Consider the following 23,665-nt stretch of genomic DNA (forward strand, 5'->3'; position numbering starts at 1 on the left):
AAAATACACCCCAAAACACATTATACTACCTCTCCTGAGTACGGCGATACCACGTGTGACACTTTTTTTGCAGCCTAGGTGCGCTAAGGGGCCCAACGTCCTATTCACAGGTCATTTTGAGGCATTTGTTTTCTAGACTACTCCTCACGGTTTAGGGCCCCTAAAATGCCAGGGCAGTATAGGAACCCCACAAGTGACCCCATTTTAGAAAGAAGACACCCCAAGGTATTCCATTAGGTGTATGGCGAGGTCATAGAAGATTTTACTTTTAGTCACAAGTTAGTGAAAAATGACACTTTGTGAAAAAAAACAATAAAAATCAATTTCCGCTAACTTTTGACAAAAAATAAAATCTTCTATGAACTCGTCATACACCTAACAGAATACCTTGGGGTGTCTTTTTTCTAAAATGGGGTCACTTGTGGGGTTCCTATACCGCCCTGGCATTTTACGGGCCCAAAACCGTGAGGAGCCTGGAAACCAAATGTCTCAAAATGACTGTTCAGGGGTATAAGCATCTGCAAATTTTGATGACAGGTGGTCTATGAGGGGCCGAATTTTGTGGAACCGGTCATAAGCAGGGTGGCCTTTTAGATGACAGGTTGTATTGGGCCTGATCTGATGGATAGGAGTGCTAGGGGGGTGACAGGAGGTGATTGATGGGTGTCTCAGGGGGTGATTAGAGGGGCAAATAGATGCACTCAATGCACTGGGGAGGTGATCGGAAGGGGGTCTGAGGGGGATCTGAGGGTTTGGCCGAGTGATCAGGAGCCCACACGGGGCAAATTAGGGCCTGATCTGATGGGTAGGTGTGCTAGGGGGTGACAGGTAGTGACAGGAGGTGATTGATGGGTGTCTCAAGGTGTGATTAGTGGGGGGAATAGATGCAAGTAATGCAATGGCGAGGTGATCAGGGCTGGGGTCTGAGGGTGTGGGCGGGTGATTGGGTGCCCTAGGGGCAGATGGGGGTCTAATCTGATGGGTAGCAGTGACAGGGGGTGATTGATGGGTAATTAGTGGGTGTTTAGAGGAGAGAACAGATGCAATGCACTTGGGAGGTGATCTGACTGCAGGTCTGCAGGCGATCGGATGGTGTGGGTGGGTGATCAGATTGCCCGCAAGGGGCAGGTTAGGGACTGATTGATGGGTGGCAGTGACAGGGGGTGATTGATGGGTGGCAATGACAGGGGCTGATTGATGGGTGGCAGTGACAGGGGGTGACAGGGGGTGATTGATGGGTGATAGGTGATTGGCAGGTGATTGACAGGTGATCAGTGGGTTATTACAGGGAAGAACAGATGTAATTAATGCACTGGTGAATTGATAAGGGGGGGGTCAGAGGGCAATCTGAGCGTGTTGGCGGGTGATTGGGTGCCCGCAAGGGGCAGATTAGGGTCTGATCTGATAGGTAAAAGTGACAGGTGGTGATAGGGGGTGATTGATGGGTAATTAGTGGGTGTTTAGAGGAGAGAATAGATGTAAACAATGGATTTGGGAGGTGATCTGATGTCGGATCTGCGGGCGATCTATTGGTGTGGGTGGGTGATCAGATTGCCCGCAAGGGGCAGGTTAGGGGCTGATTGATGGGTGGCAGTGACAGGGGGTGACAGGGGGTGATTGATGGGTGATAGGTGATTGGCAGGTGATTGACAGGTGATCAGTGGGTTATTACAGGGAAGAACAGATGTAATTAATGCACTGGCGAATTGATAAGGGGGGGTCAGAGGGCAATCTGAGCGTGTTGGCGGGTGATTGGGTGCCCGTAAGGGTCAGATTAGGGTCTGATCTGATAGGTAAAAGTGACAGGTGGTGATAGGCGGTGATTGATGGGTGATTGATGGGTAATTAGTGGGTGTTTAGAGGAGAGAATAGATGTAAACAATGGATTTGGGAGGTGATCTGATATCGGATCTGCGGGCGATCTATTGGTGTGGGTGGGTGATCAGATTGCCCGCAAGGGGCAGGTTAGGGGCTGATTGTTGGGTGGCAGTGACAGGGGGTGATTGATGGGTGATTGATGGGTGATTGATGGGTGATTGACAGGTGATTGACAGGTTATCAGGGGGGATAGATGCATACAGTACACAGGGGGGGGGGACTGGGGGGGTCCTGGGGAGAATCTGAGGGGTGGGGGGGTGATCAGGAGGGGGTAGGGGGCAGGGGGGGGGGATAAAAAAAAATAGCGTTGACAGATAGTGACAGGGAGTGATTGATGGGTTATTAGGGGGGTGATTGGGTGCAAACAGGGGTCTGGGGGGTGGGCAGGGGGGGGTCTGAGGGGTGCTGTGGGCGATCAGTGGGCGGGGGGGCAGATCAGTGTGTTTGGGTGCAGACTAGGGTGGCTGCAGCCTGCCCTGGTGGTCCCTCGGACACTGGGACCACCAGGGCAGGAGGCAGCCTGTATAATACACTTTGTATACATTACAAAGTGTATTATACACTTTGTAGCGGCGATCGCGGGGTTAACATCCCGCCGGCGCTTCCGTACGCCGGCGGGATGTTACGGCGGGTGGGCGGAGCCAGTTGCCGGGGGAAGCGCGCGTCATCAATGACGCGATCGCTCCCCCGGCATAGGAAAAGGACGCAACGCCCTAAGGCGTATTGCGGTCCTTAAGGCATCCACTTTGCCGCCGCCCATGGGCTGTGGGCGGTCGGCAAGTGGTTAAAGGTTGGGAATAACACTTAAGGCTCATACACACATCAGACTATAGTCTTTGGAAAATGAAAGATCACAGACCAATCTTACCACCCTTCCTGTAATATAAGAGCCATACTCTACACAGTCTTTTCTATGGAGCTGAACTCCACATCAGGAAAAAATCTTGGCAAGATGCTGCACACACAGTTGCTGTACAGACACAGAAGATCAGTATCTGCAAAAGATCTGTTCCTGCCAATAATCCATTCCTGCAAATTGCAATGATAGTCTATGAGATCTGCAGATCATCATACACATATGATTTAACTGACATTCATCTGCAGATCTGAAAATCCATCCTGGTGGATCTGATCTGCAGATGAATGTCAGTTAAATCATGTGTGTATGATGATCTGCAGATCTCATAGACTATCATTGCAATTTGCAGGAATGGATTTTTGGCAGGAACAGATCTTTTGCAGCTACTGATCTTTTGTGTCTGTACAGCATCTGTGTGTGCAGCATCTTGCAAAGATTTCTGTCTGATGGGGAGTTCAGCTCCATAGAAAAGACTGTGTAGAGTATGGCTCTCATACTACATATAGGGTGGTAAGATTGGTCTGTGATCTTTCATTTTCCAAAGACTATAGTCTGATGTGTGTATGTGGCCTTAGAGTCAATCAAACACATTTTCAGTATAGAAATATATATATATTTACATAGAAAGAGGGACAAAGTCCTGAAAGAGGGACAAATAAGGGGGAAAGAGGGACAGAGGGACAGGGCTCTGTCCCTCCGAAAAAGGGACAGTTGGGAGCTATGCGCATCTGCTAATGTAACTGTGTACATTTCACCCAAACCCTTTAATAAGAACTATTAAAAAGCCCTACTTTATTATCTTATATTTTACAAATTATATTTAAGAATTTAATTTGAACTGATATACAAAGATTGTTTTCCTCTTACATATTTTTTTATTTCCAGCATAGACAGGAAGTAGTAGAGCTACAGCCACGAGGTGGAGCCTGCAGACAGGAAGTTCTTTGTTAGTGGGAGGAAGTAGAGAGGAGACATTGCTGCGACTGGCAGCAGAGGAGGTAATAAGATCTTAATTCATATATACACCCAGTAATCCCCTCCCCCGCACCGTCACCATCAGCTGCTGCTGCACGTATACATATGAAGATGCAGATACTCGCTGACTTATTGGGGAGTATTCATCTCCAGTCTCTCCAGACGTGATTACAAGTGCAGAACATGTCACAGGAGGTGAGGGGGACTCGGCCCTGATCAGCTTCACATTCTAAGTGTTTCTGCATTTATACTCGCTTCTTTTACGTATTGTGGAGCCCAGGTGATTAATGCAAAATATCCATCTTACTCATTTTACCCTGATTTCAAACTGGTGCTGTAGCCATATAACATTCCCCCAGCTCAGTGGCATGGTTAACTTTTCCATTACTTGTTTTGGAGGAGTATTTTTAACATTCACTCATTTACTGAAGTACTGATTAGAAATGTGATCTGAAATATTATCAGGCATTTTTAATTGCTTACAGTGAGCAGAAAAACCGGTGCACAACCAGATATTTGCACAGGACAGAGTCGGAGTTGGAGTCGGTGGTTTCATAAACTGAGTCGGAGTCAGAAGATTTTTGTACCAACTCCACAGCCCTGATAATATGGATGGAGGCTGCCATATTTTTTTCCTTTTAAGCAATACCAGTTGCCTGGATGTCCTACTGATCCTCTGCCACTTTTAGCTGTAGACCCTGAACATGCAGCAGATCAGGTGCTTCTGACATTATTGTCAGATCTGACAACATTAGCTGCATACTTGTTTCTGGTGTTATTCAGATGCTACTGCAGCCAAATAGATCAGCAGGGCTGCCAGGCAACTGGTATTGTTCAGAAGGAAATAAATATAGCAGCCTCCATATTCTTCTCACTTCAGTTGTCCTTTAACTATCCTTAACTTAATCGCTCCTCTGCCATGATCTATATTCCTAAATTAAGCTGGATATACACAGTACATTTCTGAAGTGGAATGAGCGCTAGTCTACTTTAGGGGGCCCGGCTGGAAACCTCATAGCGAACAGTTCTCCAATCACACCACCCTCTTACAACACCAAGCATTGTGATTGGCTGAATAGTGTGGGTGTAGTTTACCACAACCTATCTGAAACCAAGCAGTTCAAGAGGGTGCTGTCCACTCAATAACATCAGTGGAATTTCTCTATGAGGTTTCCTGCTGGGTCCCCTAAACTAGACTAGCTCTGTGGATTTAAACATTTGTGATCAATGTTATGATTAATATTAATGGCTAAAATCACTCTAAACACTGATTTGCAATGTTGGGCTTTAGTCGGTCGAAAACGAAATAGAATAGTGTATGGCTAGCTTCAAAATTGCCATGTACCGTTGCTGAGCAGAGCTGCATAATGTATGATGATGACATTACCTGTATTTGCCACACTTTCCCTAACTTCAGTCAGTTCATTGCTGTATCTGAGATAGCAATGTTTACACAGGATGAAGGGAGATGCCAGCTACTGTTGATTGAGGAAAGAATCAGCAAGCCAGGAAGTGAGGGTATCTAATGCTGGATACACCCCATGAGTTTCTGCGTCGAATGCGTCAGTCGATACGCGTCGATTCGATTATTTCCGAGCATTTCCGACCGAATTTCGATGATTTTTAGGTCGATTGCCATGTAAAGTATGGCAAATCGACCTAACGATCCATCGAAGCTTGAATCGGACATGTCGGAAATAATCGTATCGACGGACGCATCGAACGCGGAAACGCATGGTGTGTATCCAGCATTAGGAATGGGACATCACAGATGCAAAGTAAGGGACATCAGAGATGCAAAGTAAAGCCTCACATATGCTAGATGGTTCTTGGCCAAAGTGGCTGGAGGGACCATCAGTGATGAGAATCTAGCATGTGTCGCTGAGAAATCCAAAGTGTCAGATGATCTTGGCCAACCACACTGTTCTCCTCCTTAAAGGGATACTGTAGGAGGGTCGGGGGAAAATGAGTTGAAGTTACCCGGGGCTTCTAATGGTCCCCCACAGACATCCTGTGCCCATGCAGCCACTCCCCAATGCTCCATGGTTCACTTCTGGAATTTCAGACTTTAAAGTCTGAAAACCACTGCGCCTGCGTTGCTGCGTCCTCACTGCCGCTAATGTCACCAGAAGCGTACTGCGCAGTCCCAGTATGGTCTGTGCCTGCGCAGTACGCTCCTGGTGTCATCAGCGGGAGTGAGGACACGGCAACGCAGGCACAGTGGTTTTCAGACTTTAAAGTCTGAAATTCCAGAAGTGAAAAGGAGGCGGGGCCGGAGCATCTGTGAGTGGCTGCACAGGTACAGGATGTCTGCGGGGGACCAATAGAAGCCCCGGGTAACTTCAACTCATTTTCCCCCGACCCCCCTACAGTATCCCTTTAATGTTTTCTCTGCAAGCTGGTTTGTTGTGCGCCGTGCAGTCGTCTCCCACCCGCTCCATAGAGCAGAACATTTGTATGTGAAAAAAATGCTTACCTAAGAATTAGGGAGCCTCTGGATTCTGCAGAGGCTTCCCATGTCATCCAACCCCCCCCTTCCCCACACACACGCAGTCCCCCGGAACGTATTCAACCAGAGCTGTTTGTGACGTGGCCATGCTCCTATACATGCACAAGCGTGGCTTTGCTTTTAGTACGACTTTGCCTGTGCAGTAAGCCAAAGTGGCTACTGTGCAGACATGGCCGTACCGGCACAGGTGCAGCATGGCCACGCTCGTGCATGAAGAGGGGCGCCGTCGTGGTGTACAAGATGGTCCTTTGTTTGTTCGCTTTGGGTTTGCTTTAGTACAATTAAAGGGTCACTACAGCGAAAAACTGTAAAATTTAAAATGTGCAAACATATACAAATAAGAAGTACATTTTTCCAGAGTAGAATGAGCCATAAATTACTTTTCTCCTATGTTGCTGTCACTTACAGTAGGCAGTAGAAATCTGACAGAAGTGACAGGTTTTGGACTAGTCCATCTCTTCATAGGGGATTCTCAGCAAGGCTTTTAATCTTTATAAAGACATTCCCTAAAAAGGATTTAAACAATGATGCTGGCCAGCTTCCCTGCTCGCTACACAATTTTTTGGCAGTTGGACAGAGCAACTGCCATTTACTAAGTGCTTTTGAAAACAGATATATCCCTGAGAATCCCCTATACAGAGATGGACTAGTCCAAAACCTGTCACTTCTGTCAGATTTCCACTACCTACTGTAAGTGACAGCAACATAGGAGAAAAGTAATTTATGGCTCATTTTACTCTGGAGAAAACGTACTTCTTATTTGTATATGTTTGCACATATTTTAAATGTTACAGTTTTTCGCTGTAGTGCCCCTTTAAGATAATGTTCCTAGCTCAGAGGGAAAGATACATATAGCACATAGCTGTCTTGACCTACAATGCTAGGACATCTGGTTGAAATCTTGGCCAGGACACTCTGCATGGAGTTGTATGTTCTTCCTGCATTTTGGGGTTTCCTCTGGGCACTCTGGTTTCCTAGCTAATTTATAGTAAAGGACTTTAGAAAAAACACGGAGGTAAAGTGCAGTTTGGCAAAACCTTGTAGAAAAAACTTTATTAATACAAAATATCAAAAAATCAGCAAAGATTTAAAAGCTTTTTCAATTCCACACATCATAGGTCTTCATATGGTTAAATCACTGCCATAGGGCATGAATAATTGAAGCCGATAAGTAAGTGTTGTATTCTGGCTTGATTTAATATTGGAGGACATTTTTTGTATCTTATAGGCAACGACACATGTTCGTTTCGGGCTCCACTCTGGTTTCCTCCCACATTCCATAAAACTTACAGGTAAGCTAATTAGTCTTTATCGCACTAGCATGTGTACTTACCTTATAGAGAATCTGTACTGTCCGATTTGTACAATAAGAATCATACCAATCGAGTCAATGTGATCTCCTGGATCCCTATTTGCCATTTCCGCCTCTTCCTGCCGCGATCCTGGCTTTTAATCGCCAGTTTTAGGCAGTGTTTACAAACAAAAACATGGCCGCTAATCAGGAAGTGGTGTGTGTGTGTGTGTGTGTATGTATATATATGTATGTATGTATGTGTATATGTATATATATATATGTGTATATATATATATATATATATATATATATATATGTGTATATATATATATATATATATATATATATATATATATATATATATATATATATATATATATATATGCCCATATCATGTTACAGTATACTACAAGTTTTTATTACATAGTGAACTCCAGTCAGGGATTCTCAGTTTCTCAGCATGGGAAGTTCCCTTCCCCCTCAGACAAGCTGAAATTGAGAGCAGAGAGCTGTCTGTGACTAATAAACACAGCACACACACAGAGCCTGCAGGGAGCGTGGAGGGGGCATGCATAACTTCTCCCTATCACAGCAGAGGCAGTGCATTCCTCTCTGGCTCGACAAGGCTTGACAAAGAAAAGAAGATTAGATAAATTACAGAGACAGTGCAACTAGAAAAGGCTGCAGTAAGCCAGACCACATTAGAACAGGTATAGGAACTTCTAGAATAGAATAGAAGAAATAAGGCTGAAAATTTTGTTACACTGTGTCGCACCACGTTACTCTTCCCCACTGCAAGGGGCATGCAAGTCTATGGAGAGTTACGATGCAACATGCAGTGCCAGAAGTATCCTAATTGCTGCAATGCAGATGCAAAGGCTGCAGCATGTTACTGCATGATCCATGCCTACTCTGCGGATTATGCAGTAATGCAAATCAATGGGCGACGCAGGCAGTGTGCTTGACAGGAGTGTGGTGCGATACGATGGGAATTCCAGTGACGTACTTCCTGCCCAGGCCAGTGTATGTCACTAGTCGGGGGGCAGCGCAATGCATATAACCCTGTCACCGCACCATGTTGCAGGCTCATATAAAGGCTGATATCTGCAATGCTTGCACCACTAATATTAGGTGTGCAACCAGCTATTTGTAAATTCCCAGATATGACCAAAGGACATCTGCTACTAGAGATAAGAGTCAAACTGGCATGTTTGAAAACTATGCCCAATCACTGCTGCTGATGTTTACCCTGTGGTGATATATTGGGGTGCTGATGATGTTAGGAATAAAGGAATATATTCTTTCATTTTTCTGCCTGTGTTCCGTGTAAGTCTGCCAGAAGGGAGCTGTTACCTTGAGTTGCTTGGGGCCAGGAAATGGGTGATTGTCTTGACCATGAGGTGCTTTGAGTCTGTATGCAGTTCCTCTGAGAGTGCTAATGGGATTATCTGCCTGGCTGTTTGAACTCAGGAGATGGCCCATTGTCTCAATACACTAAGCCAGAGGACCAGTGTCTGGAGACTAACACAGGAACCTCTGAAATGTACATGACAGGCTATTAGAAATGGGTGAAGTCCTTTTGATACCATTTTTTACCTGTGGAAATTGAATATCTCTGGAAGCAGGGGGCTGGGACATTAGCATACAGTTCCTCTGGACAGCCAGAAAACAGGTAATTAGGAAACACTTAATCAGACAGTTGCTTTGAAGCAGATCACACAGGACATCCTGCTGCAATGTGAAAGCCTTAATCAATTGTCACCTGTAACCTGGGGAGATTGGAGGTTAACAAAGTCTTTTGTTGTATAGGACACTGTTCACATGTGGATGTCAGATCTCTGGGAAATCAAATTATGTCTGAGGATGTTATTAAATCTAGCTTCCCCCCGTCCACACAGGCTTACAGCCTCCAGGCGTATTTCATAGTATAAAACCGCAGCTAGGATAGCCACAACTTGTAGTTCTTGGAGGTAGCTCACACGGCTAGAACTAACCTGGTTCCTGACCAGAAGTGCGTACCGCCCGCAACAACACCAGATCGATACGCTGGTACGTTTATTTCCCGTTTATTTTGGTAAGCAAAATCGCTTTGTGTGTTATCTTTGTACATTTTATCTTGTAACTATTTTTACTTTGTTTTTTTGTAATCTTTTTGTATATATTCAGTTCTGCACTGTTTTATGTTTTTTCTGAAATATTAAATTATTATTTAATAAGTTTGACTTCTGCCGTACTAAACTAACACTCATAGCCTAGAAGAGACTGAAGTGTAACCGTGTATAAGTTCATGCCTAATTGTACGCTTGAGCAACACTACCGTAGGAAATTGTAATTGCATTGTGTGTGGGGGCGTTTGTCATACGTTGGCCTAAGCGCGCAGCTGACCCAACGTACGAACAACGCCAGTGCGAGTAGCTAACAGTATCGTTCGGAACGACTGTTAGTGGGTCTTTGCTTCACGACAGTGTAAGATTGCAACTGTGTGTGTGTGTGGGTGCGTGGCGTTCCCGTATTTGGCCTAAGCGCAAAGCTGACCCAAATACGAAAACGCGGAGTGCGCGCTGAGGACTCGACAGCAGAGTGGAAGTGTCTAGCAACGCTAGTGGTGGCAGTGAGAGGTGTTTTGAGGGGTTCCAGCCTTGTTTGTAGCTTAAATAAGGCTGTTCCCCGCTTAATCTGGTCAAACCCGCAGTCGGGAACCGTATACGCAGGCGTGCCGTGGGCCGGTTCTTGACATAATTGGTTGGCAGTGGTGGGAACGTTTAGTACATTAGTACGCAGTTTAGCTCGCTATTCTGAGTACTAAAGGCTGGAAGCTTGCTAGAAGCAACTAGCCTACAGAAGTCTACTCAGTGCAGAATATATATACGTTTTTTTTTTTGTTCAAAGATACACACTTGGTGTTTGCTTTCCCTCCCCCCCTTTTTTTTTTCTTTTTATTTTGTGCAACACGATGGCTCAGAAAGCATCCAGCTATGCAAGGCAAAACAAAGAGATACTACTCAACCTGTGTGAGCACAAAGGCATCGAGACGGTGAGCGGCCAGACTAAGGAGCAGTTAGTTCGTGCGCTCGAGGAGCATGATGAGGCAGAACGAGCCCGTGCTTCAACGTCAGCAGATGCAGCTCACGACACGCCAGAGGAGGAATCGCTCCCGCCACAGGATGCGAGTGGAGACGATGTCCTGGATGATCCACCTAACACGGAGATGACATCTCTGGAAGCCGACCTACAGCTACTAGGTTCGGCTGAGCCCGAACTGCGCCTAAAGCTGATTCTGGAACATCGGCAAGCAGAGAGGGAACAAGCTGCCCAGCGACTCCAGGCCGAGAGGGACAGACTCCGGGCAGAGGAGGGAAGAGCTGAACGGCAACACCAGCTGGAGCTGGCTAAACTTCAGCAGCAGAACCGGTCTGCTGGACCCGCAGAACGCGAAGGTGAGCGAGTCCACAGAATCCCCCTGGATAAGTTCCCCGCTATGGACAAGGACTCTGACATAGACACTTTCCTACAGGGGTTTGAAAGGACTTGTCGGCAGTATGGGGTGCCCCGTGAGCAGTGGGCAAGATACCTCACACCAGGGCTGAGAGGCAAGGCCCTGGAGGCGTTTGTGAGTCTCCCCCAGGAGGAAGAAACAGACTTTGAGGCAATTAAGAAAGCCATCATTGCGCGATACCACCTCACGCCAGAGGTGTATCGCAAACGTTTCAGGACAGTGCAGCGAGGTCCTAATGACAGTTACCTGGATCATGCTTGCAACCTGCGCACTGCCTTCCAGCAGTGGGTAAAAGGACTGGCTGTTGAAACCTTTGATGCCCTGCAGGAACTGATAATAAAAGACCAGTTCCTCCACACTTGCCCTGTTGAGGTCCGGCAGTTTGTACGGGACCGAGAGCCAAAGACCGTGGATGAGGCCGCGAAAGTTGCTGATGCCTACACGTCCAATCGAGCATCTGATTTTCGGAGGACTACGGCGCCCAGCTGGAAGGGAGAAAAGCCTGCGAGACCTTCTCCTCTGAGCACCCAGCGAAGCCAGGTCCCGCAGCCGCCTGGAGGTAGAACAGCCACCGTTGACACTCGGAGATGTTTTGCCTGTAACAAACCGGGTCACATCAGTGCTACGTGCCCAGAAAAGAAGAAGGAAGCCCCAAACTCTGGCGGGGCCCGGAATGCGTTGTGTGCCACCAGGAATGCAGGTAGCTATGCAGAGAATCTGCAACCTGTCACGGTTGGGGATACGGTTACCACCGGTCTAAGAGACACTGGAGCAGAGGTGACTCTAGTGCACCCCCAGCTTGTGAACCCTGAGGAGTACATTCCTGGCAAGACTATGGCTGTCAAAGGAGTTGGGGGTGTCACCCCCGCCATACCCACCGCCTTGGTCCACCTGGATTGGGGGGCCGGCAGCGGAATGAAAGAAGTGGGGGTAACGGATGCCATCCCCACAAACGTTTTGTTGGGTACTGACCTGGGACGGTTAGTGGCCCGGTATGAGCCTACTCCACACCCCATGGGGCCTGCACCCCCAGCAGAAGTTCAGGACTCTTGCAAGGTACTGTGTGATAATGCTGTGCAAGCGGGGAGTGCTGGTGAGGCCCCAGGGGCTACGGACTGTGTACTAGGAGCCAGCCCTAGTGAGTCTCCAGTACCCAGGCCTGGAGGAGGACATGTTGTTACCATGAATGCAGATAATGTTGATGTAAAATGTGATGTGTTGCATAATGACATGTGTACCGTGAACGTTCCGTCAGCTGCAGTGGTGACCCGCAGTGCTCACCGGGCTGCAGCAGACGAATTGTCCACTGAAGGGGCTGATGTCACTGGGTCGGGCTCTTCCACTTCAGAGCCTGGCTCTGAGAACCCAGAGGCCTCTCAGTTTGCCACCTCCCTGGTGCCTGTGGCCGACAGCGCTGAGTTCTCCGAGGCTGTGCGACTTGATAGCAGCCTGGAAGAGCTCAGGAGTCTGGCGGACAGGGCACCGGTGGAGGGCGACAGAGTGAGGGTGTACTGGGAACACGGCAGACTGTACAGAGAGGTTATTCCCTCTGAGCCGTCTGAAGTGGAGGAGGCCGACCGGCAGTTGATTGTTCCTCACAGGTACAGGGAGCAGCTATTGAGAATAGCACATGAGGTGCCCCTGGCTGGTCACTTGGGGATCCGCAAGACCAAATCCCGGCTTGCCCACAATTTTTATTGGCCCCACATGGGGACAGATATTGCTGATTTTTGCCGGTCTTGTGTCGCCTGTCAGCGGGTCGGCAAAGCAGGTGACACCGACAAAGCCCCACTGAGGCCCTTACCCATAATAGAGGAGCCCTTCCAAAGGGTTGCTGTTGACATAATTGGGCCTCTAGCGGTACCCAGCAGCACAGGGAAACGTTTCATTCTTACGGTGGTAGATTATGCCACTCGCTACCCTGAAGCTGTAGCCCTGAGCTCCATACGGGCAGACAAGGTTGCGGACGCATTGGTGCGCATTTTCTCACGGGTCGGTTTTCCCCGCGAAATGCTCACCGATCACGGCCCGCAATTCATGTCGCGCCTAATGGAATGCCTCTGTAAGCAGATGCAGGTAGAACACATCATGGCCAGCCCTTACCACCCCCAGACAAATGGGTTATGTGAGCGGTTTAATGGTACTCTAAAACAGATGCTAAGGGTGTTTGTTGAATCGCAAGGGAGAGACTGGGAGCGATACCTGCCCCACTTACTGTTTGCTTATCGTGAGGTGCCCCAGGCATCCACCGGGTTCTCGCCCTTTGAGCTATTATATGGGAGGAGGGTACGCGGACCCCTCGATCTCATTCGAGAGGTCTGGGAGGGGCAGGATATGGGCCCCGGGGTCTCCATAGTGGAATACGTTCTGAAGTTCCGGGAAAAGATGGACACCCTGGTGGGGTTAGTGCGAGAGAATCTGACTCAAGCCCAGGCCACCCAGAAGCAGTGGTATGACCACGGGGCTAGGGAGAGAGTTTATGAGGTAGGTCGCAAGGTATGGGTCCTAAACCCGATGCGACAGAATAAGCTGCAGGCCGCTTGGGATGGGCCCTATACCATACATAGGAAGATTAGTGATGTGACCTATGTGGTCGCGCTGGATGACCGAGGTAAGCAGCTGAAAACATACCATGTAAATATGTTAAAGGAACATCATGCTAGAACCGCTTGCGCTCTCCCTGTCTGCAGTTTGCTACCGGACGGTGAAGCAGAGGCCCTGGTTGACATCCTGGCATCCACCCAGGAAACCGACTCTGTTACCGAGGTGCAGATCAATCCGGAGTTGACAGCAGAGCAGCAGGCTGGGCTATCTGATGTGCTGACCCTTTACCGTGGTACCTTTACAGCCCGCCCTGGTCTGACCAGCCTGGCTGTACACCATGTTGACACCGGAAATAACAAGCCGGTTAGACAGTCAGCCTATAGAGTCTCCCCTGAGGTTCAGGCCCACATCAGCAAGGAGATTGAGGAAATGCTGTCACTAGGGGTGATCCAACGGTCGCACAGCGCATGGGCATCACCTGTAGTGCTAGTACCCAAACGGGACCAGACCACTCGGTTCTGTGTAGATTATCGAAAACTAAATTTGATAACTGCATCAGATGCTTACCCAATGCCGAGGGTCGACGAATTGTTAGATAAGCTAGCTGGCGCGCAATATCTAACAATCGTGGATTTGAGTCGGGGATACTGGCAGGTCCCTCTAACAGCTGAGGCACGGGAGAGGTCTGCCTTTATCACCCCCTCAGGTCTGTTTGAGTTTAATGTGATGCCTTTTGGGATGAAAAACGCCCCAGCCACCTTCCAAAGGGTTGTAAATGGTCTCCTGGAAGGTTTGGAACACTGCGCTGTCGCCTACCTAGATGACATCGCCGTGTTTAGCGCCAACTGGAATGACCACTTAGCGCAGCTGTCACAGGTTTTGGGGCGCATCACTGCAGCAGGACTAACAGTCAAGCCTAGCAAGTGTCAGATAGGCATGAAACAGGTACAGTACCTGGGACATGTGGTGGGGGGGGGGAGAGCTTCGTCCAGATACTGGGAAGGTAGATGCCATTGTGTCCTGGCCCACCCCCCACACGAAGAAGCAGATTCAGTCCTTCTTAGGGACTGCGGGGTACTATAGAAAGTTTGTCCCCAGCTACAGTGCCCTCGCCAAGCCCTTGACAGACCTCACAAAAAAGAAGCTGCCCAAGCAGATTCTCTGGACACCAGAATGTGAACAGTCATTCACAGCTCTGAAGAGGGCCCTAGCCAGCCCTCCCGTGTTGCAAGCGCCAGACTTCAGCCGACGGTTTGTAGTCCAGACGGACGCCTCAGCCTTTGGCCTAGGTGCTGTATTAAGCCAGGTAAACCAAACTGGGGAAGAACATCCGATTCTGTACTTAAGTCGGAAGCTGCTACCCCGGGAGGTAGCTTACGCCACCATAGAGAAGGAGTGCTTGGCAATTGTATGGGCCCTACAAAAGCTGCAGCACTATCTCTACGGTCGTGTATTCACCGTCGTAACCGACCACAACCCTCTTAGTTGGTTACATCGGGTTTCTGGGGACAATGGAAAACTGCTGAGATGGAGCTTAGTTCTCCAACAATATAGCTTCACCATTCAACATAGGAAGGGGAGCAATCATGGGAATGCTGATGGACTGTCCCGTCAAGCAGAACCAACAATGTAGGTGCTGGCAGGATAATCTGGGAAGATCATCTGCCTTGCCCCATTCTAAAGAGGGGAGTTGTGGTGATATATTGGGGTGCTGATGATGTTAGGAATAAAGGAATATATTCTTTCATTTTTCTGCCTGTGTTCCGTGTAAGTCTGCCAGAAGGGAGCTGTTACCTTGAGTTGCTTGGGGCCAGGAAATGGGTGATTGTCTTGACCATGAGGTGCTTTGAGTCTGTATGCAGTTCCTCTGAGAGTGCTAATGGGATTATCTGCCTGGCTGTTTGAACTCAGGAGATGGCCCATTGTCTCAATACACTAAGCCAGAGGACCAGTGTCTGGAGACTAACACAGGAACCTCTGAAATGTACATGACAGGCTATTAGAAATGGGTGAAGTCCTTTTGATACCATTTTTTACCTGTGGAAATTGAATATCTCTGGAAGCAGGGGGCTGGGACATTAGCATACAGTTCCTCTGGACAGCCAGAAAACAGGTAATTAGGAAACACTTAATCAGACAGTTGCTTTGAAGCAGATCACACAGGACATCCTGCTGCAATGTGAAAGCCTTAATCAATTGTCACCTGTAACCTGGGGAGATTGGAGGTTAACAAAGTCTTTTGTTGTATAGGACACTGTTCACATGTGGATGTCAGATCTCTGGGAAATCAAATTATGTCTGAGGATGTTATTAAATCTAGCTTCCCCCCGTCCACACAGGCTTACAGCCTCCAGGCGTATTTCATAGTATAAAACCGCAGCTAGGATAGCCACAACTTGTAGTTCTTGGAGGTAGCTCACACGGCTAGAACTAACCTGGTTCCTGACCAGAAGTGCGTACCGCCCGCAACAACACCAGATCGATACGCTGGTACGTTTATTTCCCGTTTATTTTGGTAAGCAAAATCGCTTTGTGTGTTATCTTTGTACATTTTATCTTGTAACTATTTTTACTTTGTTTTTTTGTAATCTTTTTGTATATATTCAGTTCTGCACTGTTTTATGTTTTTTTCTGAAATATTAAATTATTATTTAATAAGTTTGACTTCTGCCGTACTAAACTAACACTCATAGCCTAGAAGAGACTGAAGTGTAACCGTGTATAAGTTCATGCCTAATTGTACGCTTGAGCAACACTACCGTAGGAAATTGTAATTGCATTGTGTGTGGGGGCGTTTGTCATACGTTGGCCTAAGCGCGCAGCTGACCCAACGTACGAACAACGCCAGTGCGAGTAGCTAACAGTATCGTTCGGAACGACTGTTAGTGGGTCTTTGCTTCACGACAGTGTAAGATTGCAACTGTGTGTGTGTGTGGGTGCGTGGCGTTCCCGTATTTGGCCTAAGCGCAAAGCTGACCCAAATATGAAAACGTGGAGTGCGCGCTGAGTACTCGACAGCAGAGTGGAAGTGTCTAGCAACGCTAGTGGTGGCAGTGAGAGGTGTTTTGAGGGGTTCCAGCCTTGTTTGTAGCTTAAATAAGGCTGTTCCCCGCTTAATCTGGTCAAACCCGCAGTCGGGAACCGTATACGCAGGCGTGCCGCGGGCCGGTTCTTGACATACCCCACTACTAACATCCATTGCACAGTCATCACCTATCCCTCCTCTTGAATGTATTGGGATTCCTGTTGCTCAGTAGAGGTAAGAAGTGCCTGTAGTATCATGGTTAGGTGATTTGGAAGATGTATGTTTTGAGGGCACAATCTAAGAGGTTAAAGGTAGATATAAAGGCATGAGAGCTTTGAAATAGAGCTGTAGTGGTTTCTGTATGCATTCCATATTAGAGGTTGGAAAACTAGGTATCTGCACTGCTGTCAAGGAAGGTGAGCAGTGGTGGGCATTATAAGACATTATCCAGTAACAACAGGAGATGTGTCTGGAGGGTGACTGTATCATTGTGTGTGTCAGGTTCCTATAAGGTGTCAGGATGTCACTGTCTGTTCCTCCCTGCAGGAGTGGCAGTATCCAGAAGGACACAAGGACCTCTACAAGGATACCATTATGGAGAAAAAGCCGCCCCTCTCACCAGGTAAGAGGAGATTTTAATTTCTTGGAAAGGAGAGAGCAGTATGAAAGGTCCACCGAGATCCCTCCCATTATCTGATCAACTAAGGTATCCATGTTGACCCTTGTGTTTCCTATAGCTGGATCCAGTGAGAGAAATCCATCGGAGAGCTGTACAGGTACTCTTTCTTCCCGGGATTGTACACAAGAAGAGGACTCCGACCCCCCTGAGGATCAGGTACCTGGAACTGAACATGCAGACCTTATAAAACACTCCTGGCCATTCTGTTCTCTGTAAGATCAGCTGATTCATGTTTTTGTGTTATAGTGATTTTCAATTATTTTGTGGTTTTAGTGTGAAGAACAGGTAATAAAAATTAAAATCAAAACTGAAGAAGAAGAGGAATTTATAGAAGACGATAAAATAATGTTGGTTGCAATTAAAGAAGAGACGGCTGAACCTTATCCAATTGGCAATCAGCAGTCTACGGGGCAGGGTGACATGCGGACAATTAAAAATGAGCACACGGCTCTCCACATTGGCACTGGTAAGTAAAGCTTTCCTGCAGAAAGACGTCACCTTTTTAATTTATGACTACTGGGGTAAAATATGCCGAATAACTAAGGAGATTCGATTATAAATCTTAGAGTAGAGAGGTGGTGGTAATGTTGTTGGGTGAAAAAGTCCAGCTAAACCCAAACTTCAAGGCCAGTTCTGAAGACAATCATGTTGAGTAGTGTAAGTCAACTTGCAAACTGCAAACTCAAGATTCCCTTGTGGTGCTGTGTTTGACTGTAGCCGTGCACCTATCCAAACACATCTAAGGGCTTCTGAGCGCTTTTAAAATTGCTAGTGTTTTGAAAAGCGCTTGGCTAATGTGTTTGGCATTGGTCACACCAGAGCATTGTGATGTATTTATTCCCCCCCCCCCCCCCCCCCCAAATGCAAACATGGGTCCTGCAGCATTTTTGAGGCGATTACGCCTCAATGTCAAGTATATGAAAAGTGGAAAATTTCTCTAAAAAGCGCTGAACAGAACGATTTATCAAAGGGTTTTTTTTTTTAAAAAAAAAATCACTACCAGATCAACGTTTACAAGAATTACAAAATCCCTACAACAAAACACTCCAAAATTTCTAGGCATAAATAGGATACCGCTAGGCACATGACCAGAATCGCTACTGCAATTCGCTACGAAAACCGCTACGTGTTTGCGATTACACCTAGTGATTTTTGGTGTGCACTAGCCCTAACCCTTCTTCAGCCTGTTTCCTGTTAGCAGAGTTGCGATCTTAAAGAACATCTTAGCTGACCCCATAATTGTTAACCCATACATGGCAATGTGTGTATTAATAATAGTTCCAACATTTGCATAGGGCTTCTTTCCTGTCAAACTCGAGCGACTTGAGAGCTGCAGCCACTAGGGACACACTCAGTAGGTAGTATCAGTGTTAGAGTCTTGCCCAAGAACTCCTTACTAAATAGGTACTGGCTTACAGGAGCTCCCATTTGGATGGGTTCCTCTCTCTTGTGCCGCTCTGCTTGCCCATTCATGGATCCGAATGGATGAGCTTCATTTGTAAAGTATGCATGTCCCGTACTCTCCTGGACGCTGCTATACACAGCCAGACATGAGCATGGACATAAAGGGAGTGCAGTGGGGTACAGAAAAAATGCTGCTCCATTGTCTGCCATTTGACTAGCTGCAGCCAAAGCCACGAACAGAGGGCAGAGCGGTGCAGGGGAGGGAGGATTTCCCAACAGATATCTACTGCATTTGTTTGGTCCAGTGTTAAGCTACATCCATTTCGTTAAAAGTGGTACAAAATGTGCATTAACTTGGAATTATTTGCATCTTATTAACTATCCCTTGTGGATATGAGGGAGGCAAAGTAGATAAACATTGGAGGGGAGGGTTTGACATTTGAAACTTAAAACATGGCAGTAAAGGAATTAGGTTATCAGACAGATTGCATCATTATATTTAAAGGGGCTCTATGGCGAAAATTAGGCCAGTGGGATTACCCTGGTAGTATGTTCCTAACATTAGGAGCATCAGATTCTAAGTATTTTTAAATGTGTGCTTGAGAGGTTTTAGACAGCATACTGTATGTAGCGATCGTGCGTGTCCTCCCCTCTGCTGACTCGGTCTGCATTGTAATAGCTGATTGCTTCTCTCATGTCTCTCAGCTGAAGACATTGGAGGTCAGCGAGTGCTGTAGAAGATCGTAGATAAACAAATAAGCAATATAAATGGCTTGGCTCCTGCTGCATCCAGTGCTATGATCTTCCCCAGCACTCCCTGAGCAGTCTACATGTCCCGTACAGCTTGAGCACGGAGAAAGCAGAGGATAAATCAGTTGTAACAGCACTGAGAGGGGAGAGTACATCGCATAGCTTGAAAAAACGACGGGCAGGATCTCTGCAGTTGCTATCAGAAAACCTTTCAAGCCCACATTTAAAAATAAAATTCGGTACATGCTACCAGGTTACCCTAATAGCCTAATTTTCACCATAGTGCCCCTTTAAGCTGGGTCCTCCCTGGTCATACTTACCAACTTGAGCTAAATATTCACTATGGGGTCACCTACTAGCATCATAAGAAACACTGACACTTTTCTTTAAATAGATGCATATACTGGCAATGTTGTTTATAGTTGTTTATTGTACTTAAAACCCTACTTCTGTTTATTTTCTCATTGGTTTCGTGTAGGACTTGCTCTTTAAAATAGTTCATATTAGTATATGCATGACTTGGCTTTCACAGTTCTGAACCTGGGTTCAGACACTGGTTCACACTTCATCCGAGCATACCCAGATGTCATATTGTGGTTGACACTAGATATTGAGTTACTGATATATGAATTCATACTGTTATATGCATATTTTTGGATTAGGGGCAGGGGTCATGCCTTTTAATTGCTTTTAATCACATCAGGACAAGAGCAATTTTCACATATCAGCGCTGCTCCCATTCCTTTGCCAATAACTTTATTACTACTTATCACACCTAAATGAGATATATATATATATATATTATTTCTTTCAGGACAAAATAGGCTTTTAGTGTGTGATCAATTTATTTAGTAATTACCTTATTTTCTATGCATTTTAAAGGTAAAATAAGGTAAAAAAAAACCCCACTATTTTTCAATTTACATCCATTATAGCTTTACAATAAACAATGCTAACTATGAGTTAAACCCACAAATTGTATTTGCTTATCCATCCTGGTTATCACAACATTTACCATAGGTTATGCTCCTAGTACAATATATGTTGGCAAAATCGTAGTGGAAATAAAAGTATCATTTTTCAGTTTTTTTGCTTTCTCATTGTACACTATCGATGATTATAAAACCTTATTTGCAAAAATAATAGTAATATACCCTTATGGCATACATATTTAAAAAGTCAAGTTCCTAAGGTAACAATATTTGTTTTCTATTATATTCTGTCACTTTGTTTTCATTTTACAAGTCTTTTATTTTGGTACAAAATATGTGTGAAGGTTTTGCTTTTGATTCAGTTTGTGACTAAAAAGAATATACAGGACACCCTAAAACTCTCTAAACTCTATTCTATTACTTACCACGGTTAAAATATTACCACAGATGTCTCTCGTAGTTTTGCTAAAACTTCCCAAGTTTAATCATAATTTAGAAACATATTTTTTATGGTGGATTGAGTTTGTCCCTACATATTTTTTATGTGATGTGAGTCCAAGCTTTAACTCATCACGGTTAAAATGATACCACGTGTGCCTCATATAGTAACAAACTGGTGGTGCACTCTCCACAACTACACTGGAATTATATATACGTCTGGTTGTTAAGTGGTTTGTGATTAATGTGTTTGCCAAAATGGATGTAATAAAATGTATTGCTTCTCTTGTATATACAGTAGATTCTCGTTATAGTAAACTCTGATAAAGTAAACTCACTCCCCACCTTCCCAGCAAATGCATCTGTATAAATATACAATGTAAGTCCAAAATACTTTCTGTTTTAAGAAAGCAAACTTTTGTTTTCCATAGCATTTTAGTAAGAGTGCTTTTTGGTCCATTGTACCCCTTTACACTCTCCTAGTTCTGGTTCCTCCAAGAGCTTGCTGGGTACTTTGTAACTCTAAGTCCAATTCTGATATAGTAAACAAATTTTCCTGGTCCCTTGGAGCTTACTACAAAGGGATTCTACTGTAATTGGCACATTCTATCATGCTATCTATTTGGGTGACTTTTTCTTTTCCTCTATAAATCAATTTTTACACCCACAGCACACTGTCCTGGTTGTGTGGTATATTTTGTATATGTGAATAAATAAAAATGTATGCTTTTTTCCTTCAATAGATGGACACTATGTTCAGGGCGCTGCGGAGGGACATCGTTTTACATGTGCAGTGTGCGGGAAAGGCTTCAACCAAAAACGGGATCTCCAAATTCACAAAAAAAGAAGCCACACTGGGGAGCGTATTTTTTCATGTACAGACTGTGGTAAAACTTTCACTACAAGACTCGGTTTTCGTATACACCAGAAAATTCACACTGGGGAGCGTCCTTTCTCGTGTTCAGAGTGTGGGAAAAGCTTCATTCGGAAAGGAGAGCTTCGGATACATGAGAGAAGTCACACAGGCGAGCGTCCTTTTTTATGTTTAGAATGTGGGAAAACGTTTGCACAGCAGTCCCACCTTCTTACACACAAAAAACGTCACAAAGGCGAGCATGCTTTTTCGTGCGCAGAGTGTGGGAAAAGCTTCATTGATAAAGGACATCTTAATACACACCAGAAGACTCACACGGGGGAGCGCCCTTTCTCGTGCCTCGAGTGTGGGAAAACTTTCACGAGTAAACGGGGGCATTTTTTACACCAGAGAACTCACACGGGAGAGCGTCCTTTTACATGTCCAGACTGTGGAAAAGGTTTCATTCAAAATTCAGTACTCCGCATACATCAGAGAAGTCACACAGGTGAATTGCCTTACCCGTGTTCAGAGTGTGGGAAATGCTTTGCTTACAAACAAAACCTTCTGAGGCACTGCAGAATTCACACAGGGGAGCGCCCTTATTCATGTTCAGAGTGCGGGAGATGTTTTAGACACCGAGGAACTCTCCTCTCGCATTATAAAACGCATCCTCATCTTAAGACCCTGATCAATCTTCCTGAGTTGCAGAAACTGCCAGAACAGCAGCCTGAAGCCCTCTCGCAGAATTCTGTACCCAGCCCTGGGCATTCTGACAAACAGGAGGAAGCAGAGCCCAGCAGTAGAAGCCCTGCCCATGACACCCTTACTACTCCTTCATCTGCAATGCTGCAGGTCACTTGAACACCGGTTTTTAGAAGAGATTTAAAATGTCAGTGTTACTGTTAATTAATCGTGGTTAAAATGTTGTAAACAAAGCTGCGATCAATTATGCTCTATACTTGTATTACTGTTTTGTTTTTCTTTTTTCTGTTTGTTTTTAGCTCTGCGTTAAAATACAGACATGTCACTGCTTTCCTTAAAGGACACCTGTAACCACCCTGAGGCCCCTTTCACACTGGCGCGGTGCCCTGTTTTGCTGCAGGATAACACTACGCCAATGTAAGTCTATGGGACATTTCATACCTGGCGCAATGCCATGCGCCAGAACTCGCGAATTTGACGCACAGGCAACATTGCGCTGTTGGCCAACCTGCGCGGCGACCGGAACTCATGAAAGTCTATGGCAATGCAGCTTTTTTTCCATTATTTCGCATTCGAGTTGCTTCCATAATCTTCCAAGGAGATCCTGAAGCCTGGTGGTGGAACGAGGGGGGGCCTGGTGGTGGAACGAGGGGACGCAGAAAGGGCCTCGAAGGCTTTACGGGATCCAGAGTCTTCCCTTTTCTTAGGTGAGTATGTAAGTTTCCCTTGGGGTAGTTACAGGTATCCTTTAAGAATTTCCCAATCAGTAGTCTATGCCCAGAATAATGGATGTCCTGAAGTGCTGATTAGATCTGCACGGGGGATTATAAGCAATGCAGACACATTATTTACAAAAAGAGAGAATTTAATGAAAGCACATTTTGCAAGAAGCAGTCGGCACACACTGTGGCTGGTTTACGATCAGGGTAGGCACAAAGTAACTGTTTAGGTGCTGGTGGTGGCATGCCAGTGCTATAAAAAGCGGTTAAAATCAGGAATGCGAGTATATTGCATTATTGGGGTCCATTATAAGCACACTTACATATTATACATCAACACTTTAAAATATGACTTTCAGCTGTTAAAAGACTAACTAAAGTGAACTTTGAACAATGCAATGTAAATAAACGAGAAAGGGACGCCACAGATGGTGCTGCCAAGGACCTATGGGTTAGTGCCACAACCCATTCAAAAGCTCAATAGTAATACACAAAATCAGCCTCTGCTGCACAATAGTGTCTGGTGAACCTGAACAGTCTTACCACTTCCTGTAGTCTGAGAGTGGAAGTACAAGAGTTTGTGGTGCCTGTCCTTAACAAGATTC

The 23,665-nt window shown here is 45.9% G+C and overlaps 1 protein-coding gene across 1 annotated transcript in view; it reads left to right on the forward strand.

Moving 5' to 3' along the window:
- LOC137534711 (zinc finger protein 271-like) overlaps nt 1-22,589 on the forward strand; it is a 43,619-nt gene extending 21,030 nt beyond the window's left edge. The window contains exon 6 of the mRNA XM_068256328.1: nt 21,590-22,589. Coding sequence (XP_068112429.1) covers nt 21,590-22,500 — 911 coding nt within the window. The 3' untranslated portion in view covers nt 22,501-22,589. The remainder of the gene's footprint in view (nt 1-21,589) is intronic.
- The last annotated feature ends 1,076 nt before the right edge of the window (nt 22,590-23,665 follow it).

Source organism: Hyperolius riggenbachi, chromosome 10 (assembly GCF_040937935.1).
Source record: "Hyperolius riggenbachi isolate aHypRig1 chromosome 10, aHypRig1.pri, whole genome shotgun sequence".
Lineage (NCBI taxonomy): Eukaryota > Metazoa > Chordata > Amphibia > Anura > Hyperoliidae > Hyperolius > Hyperolius riggenbachi.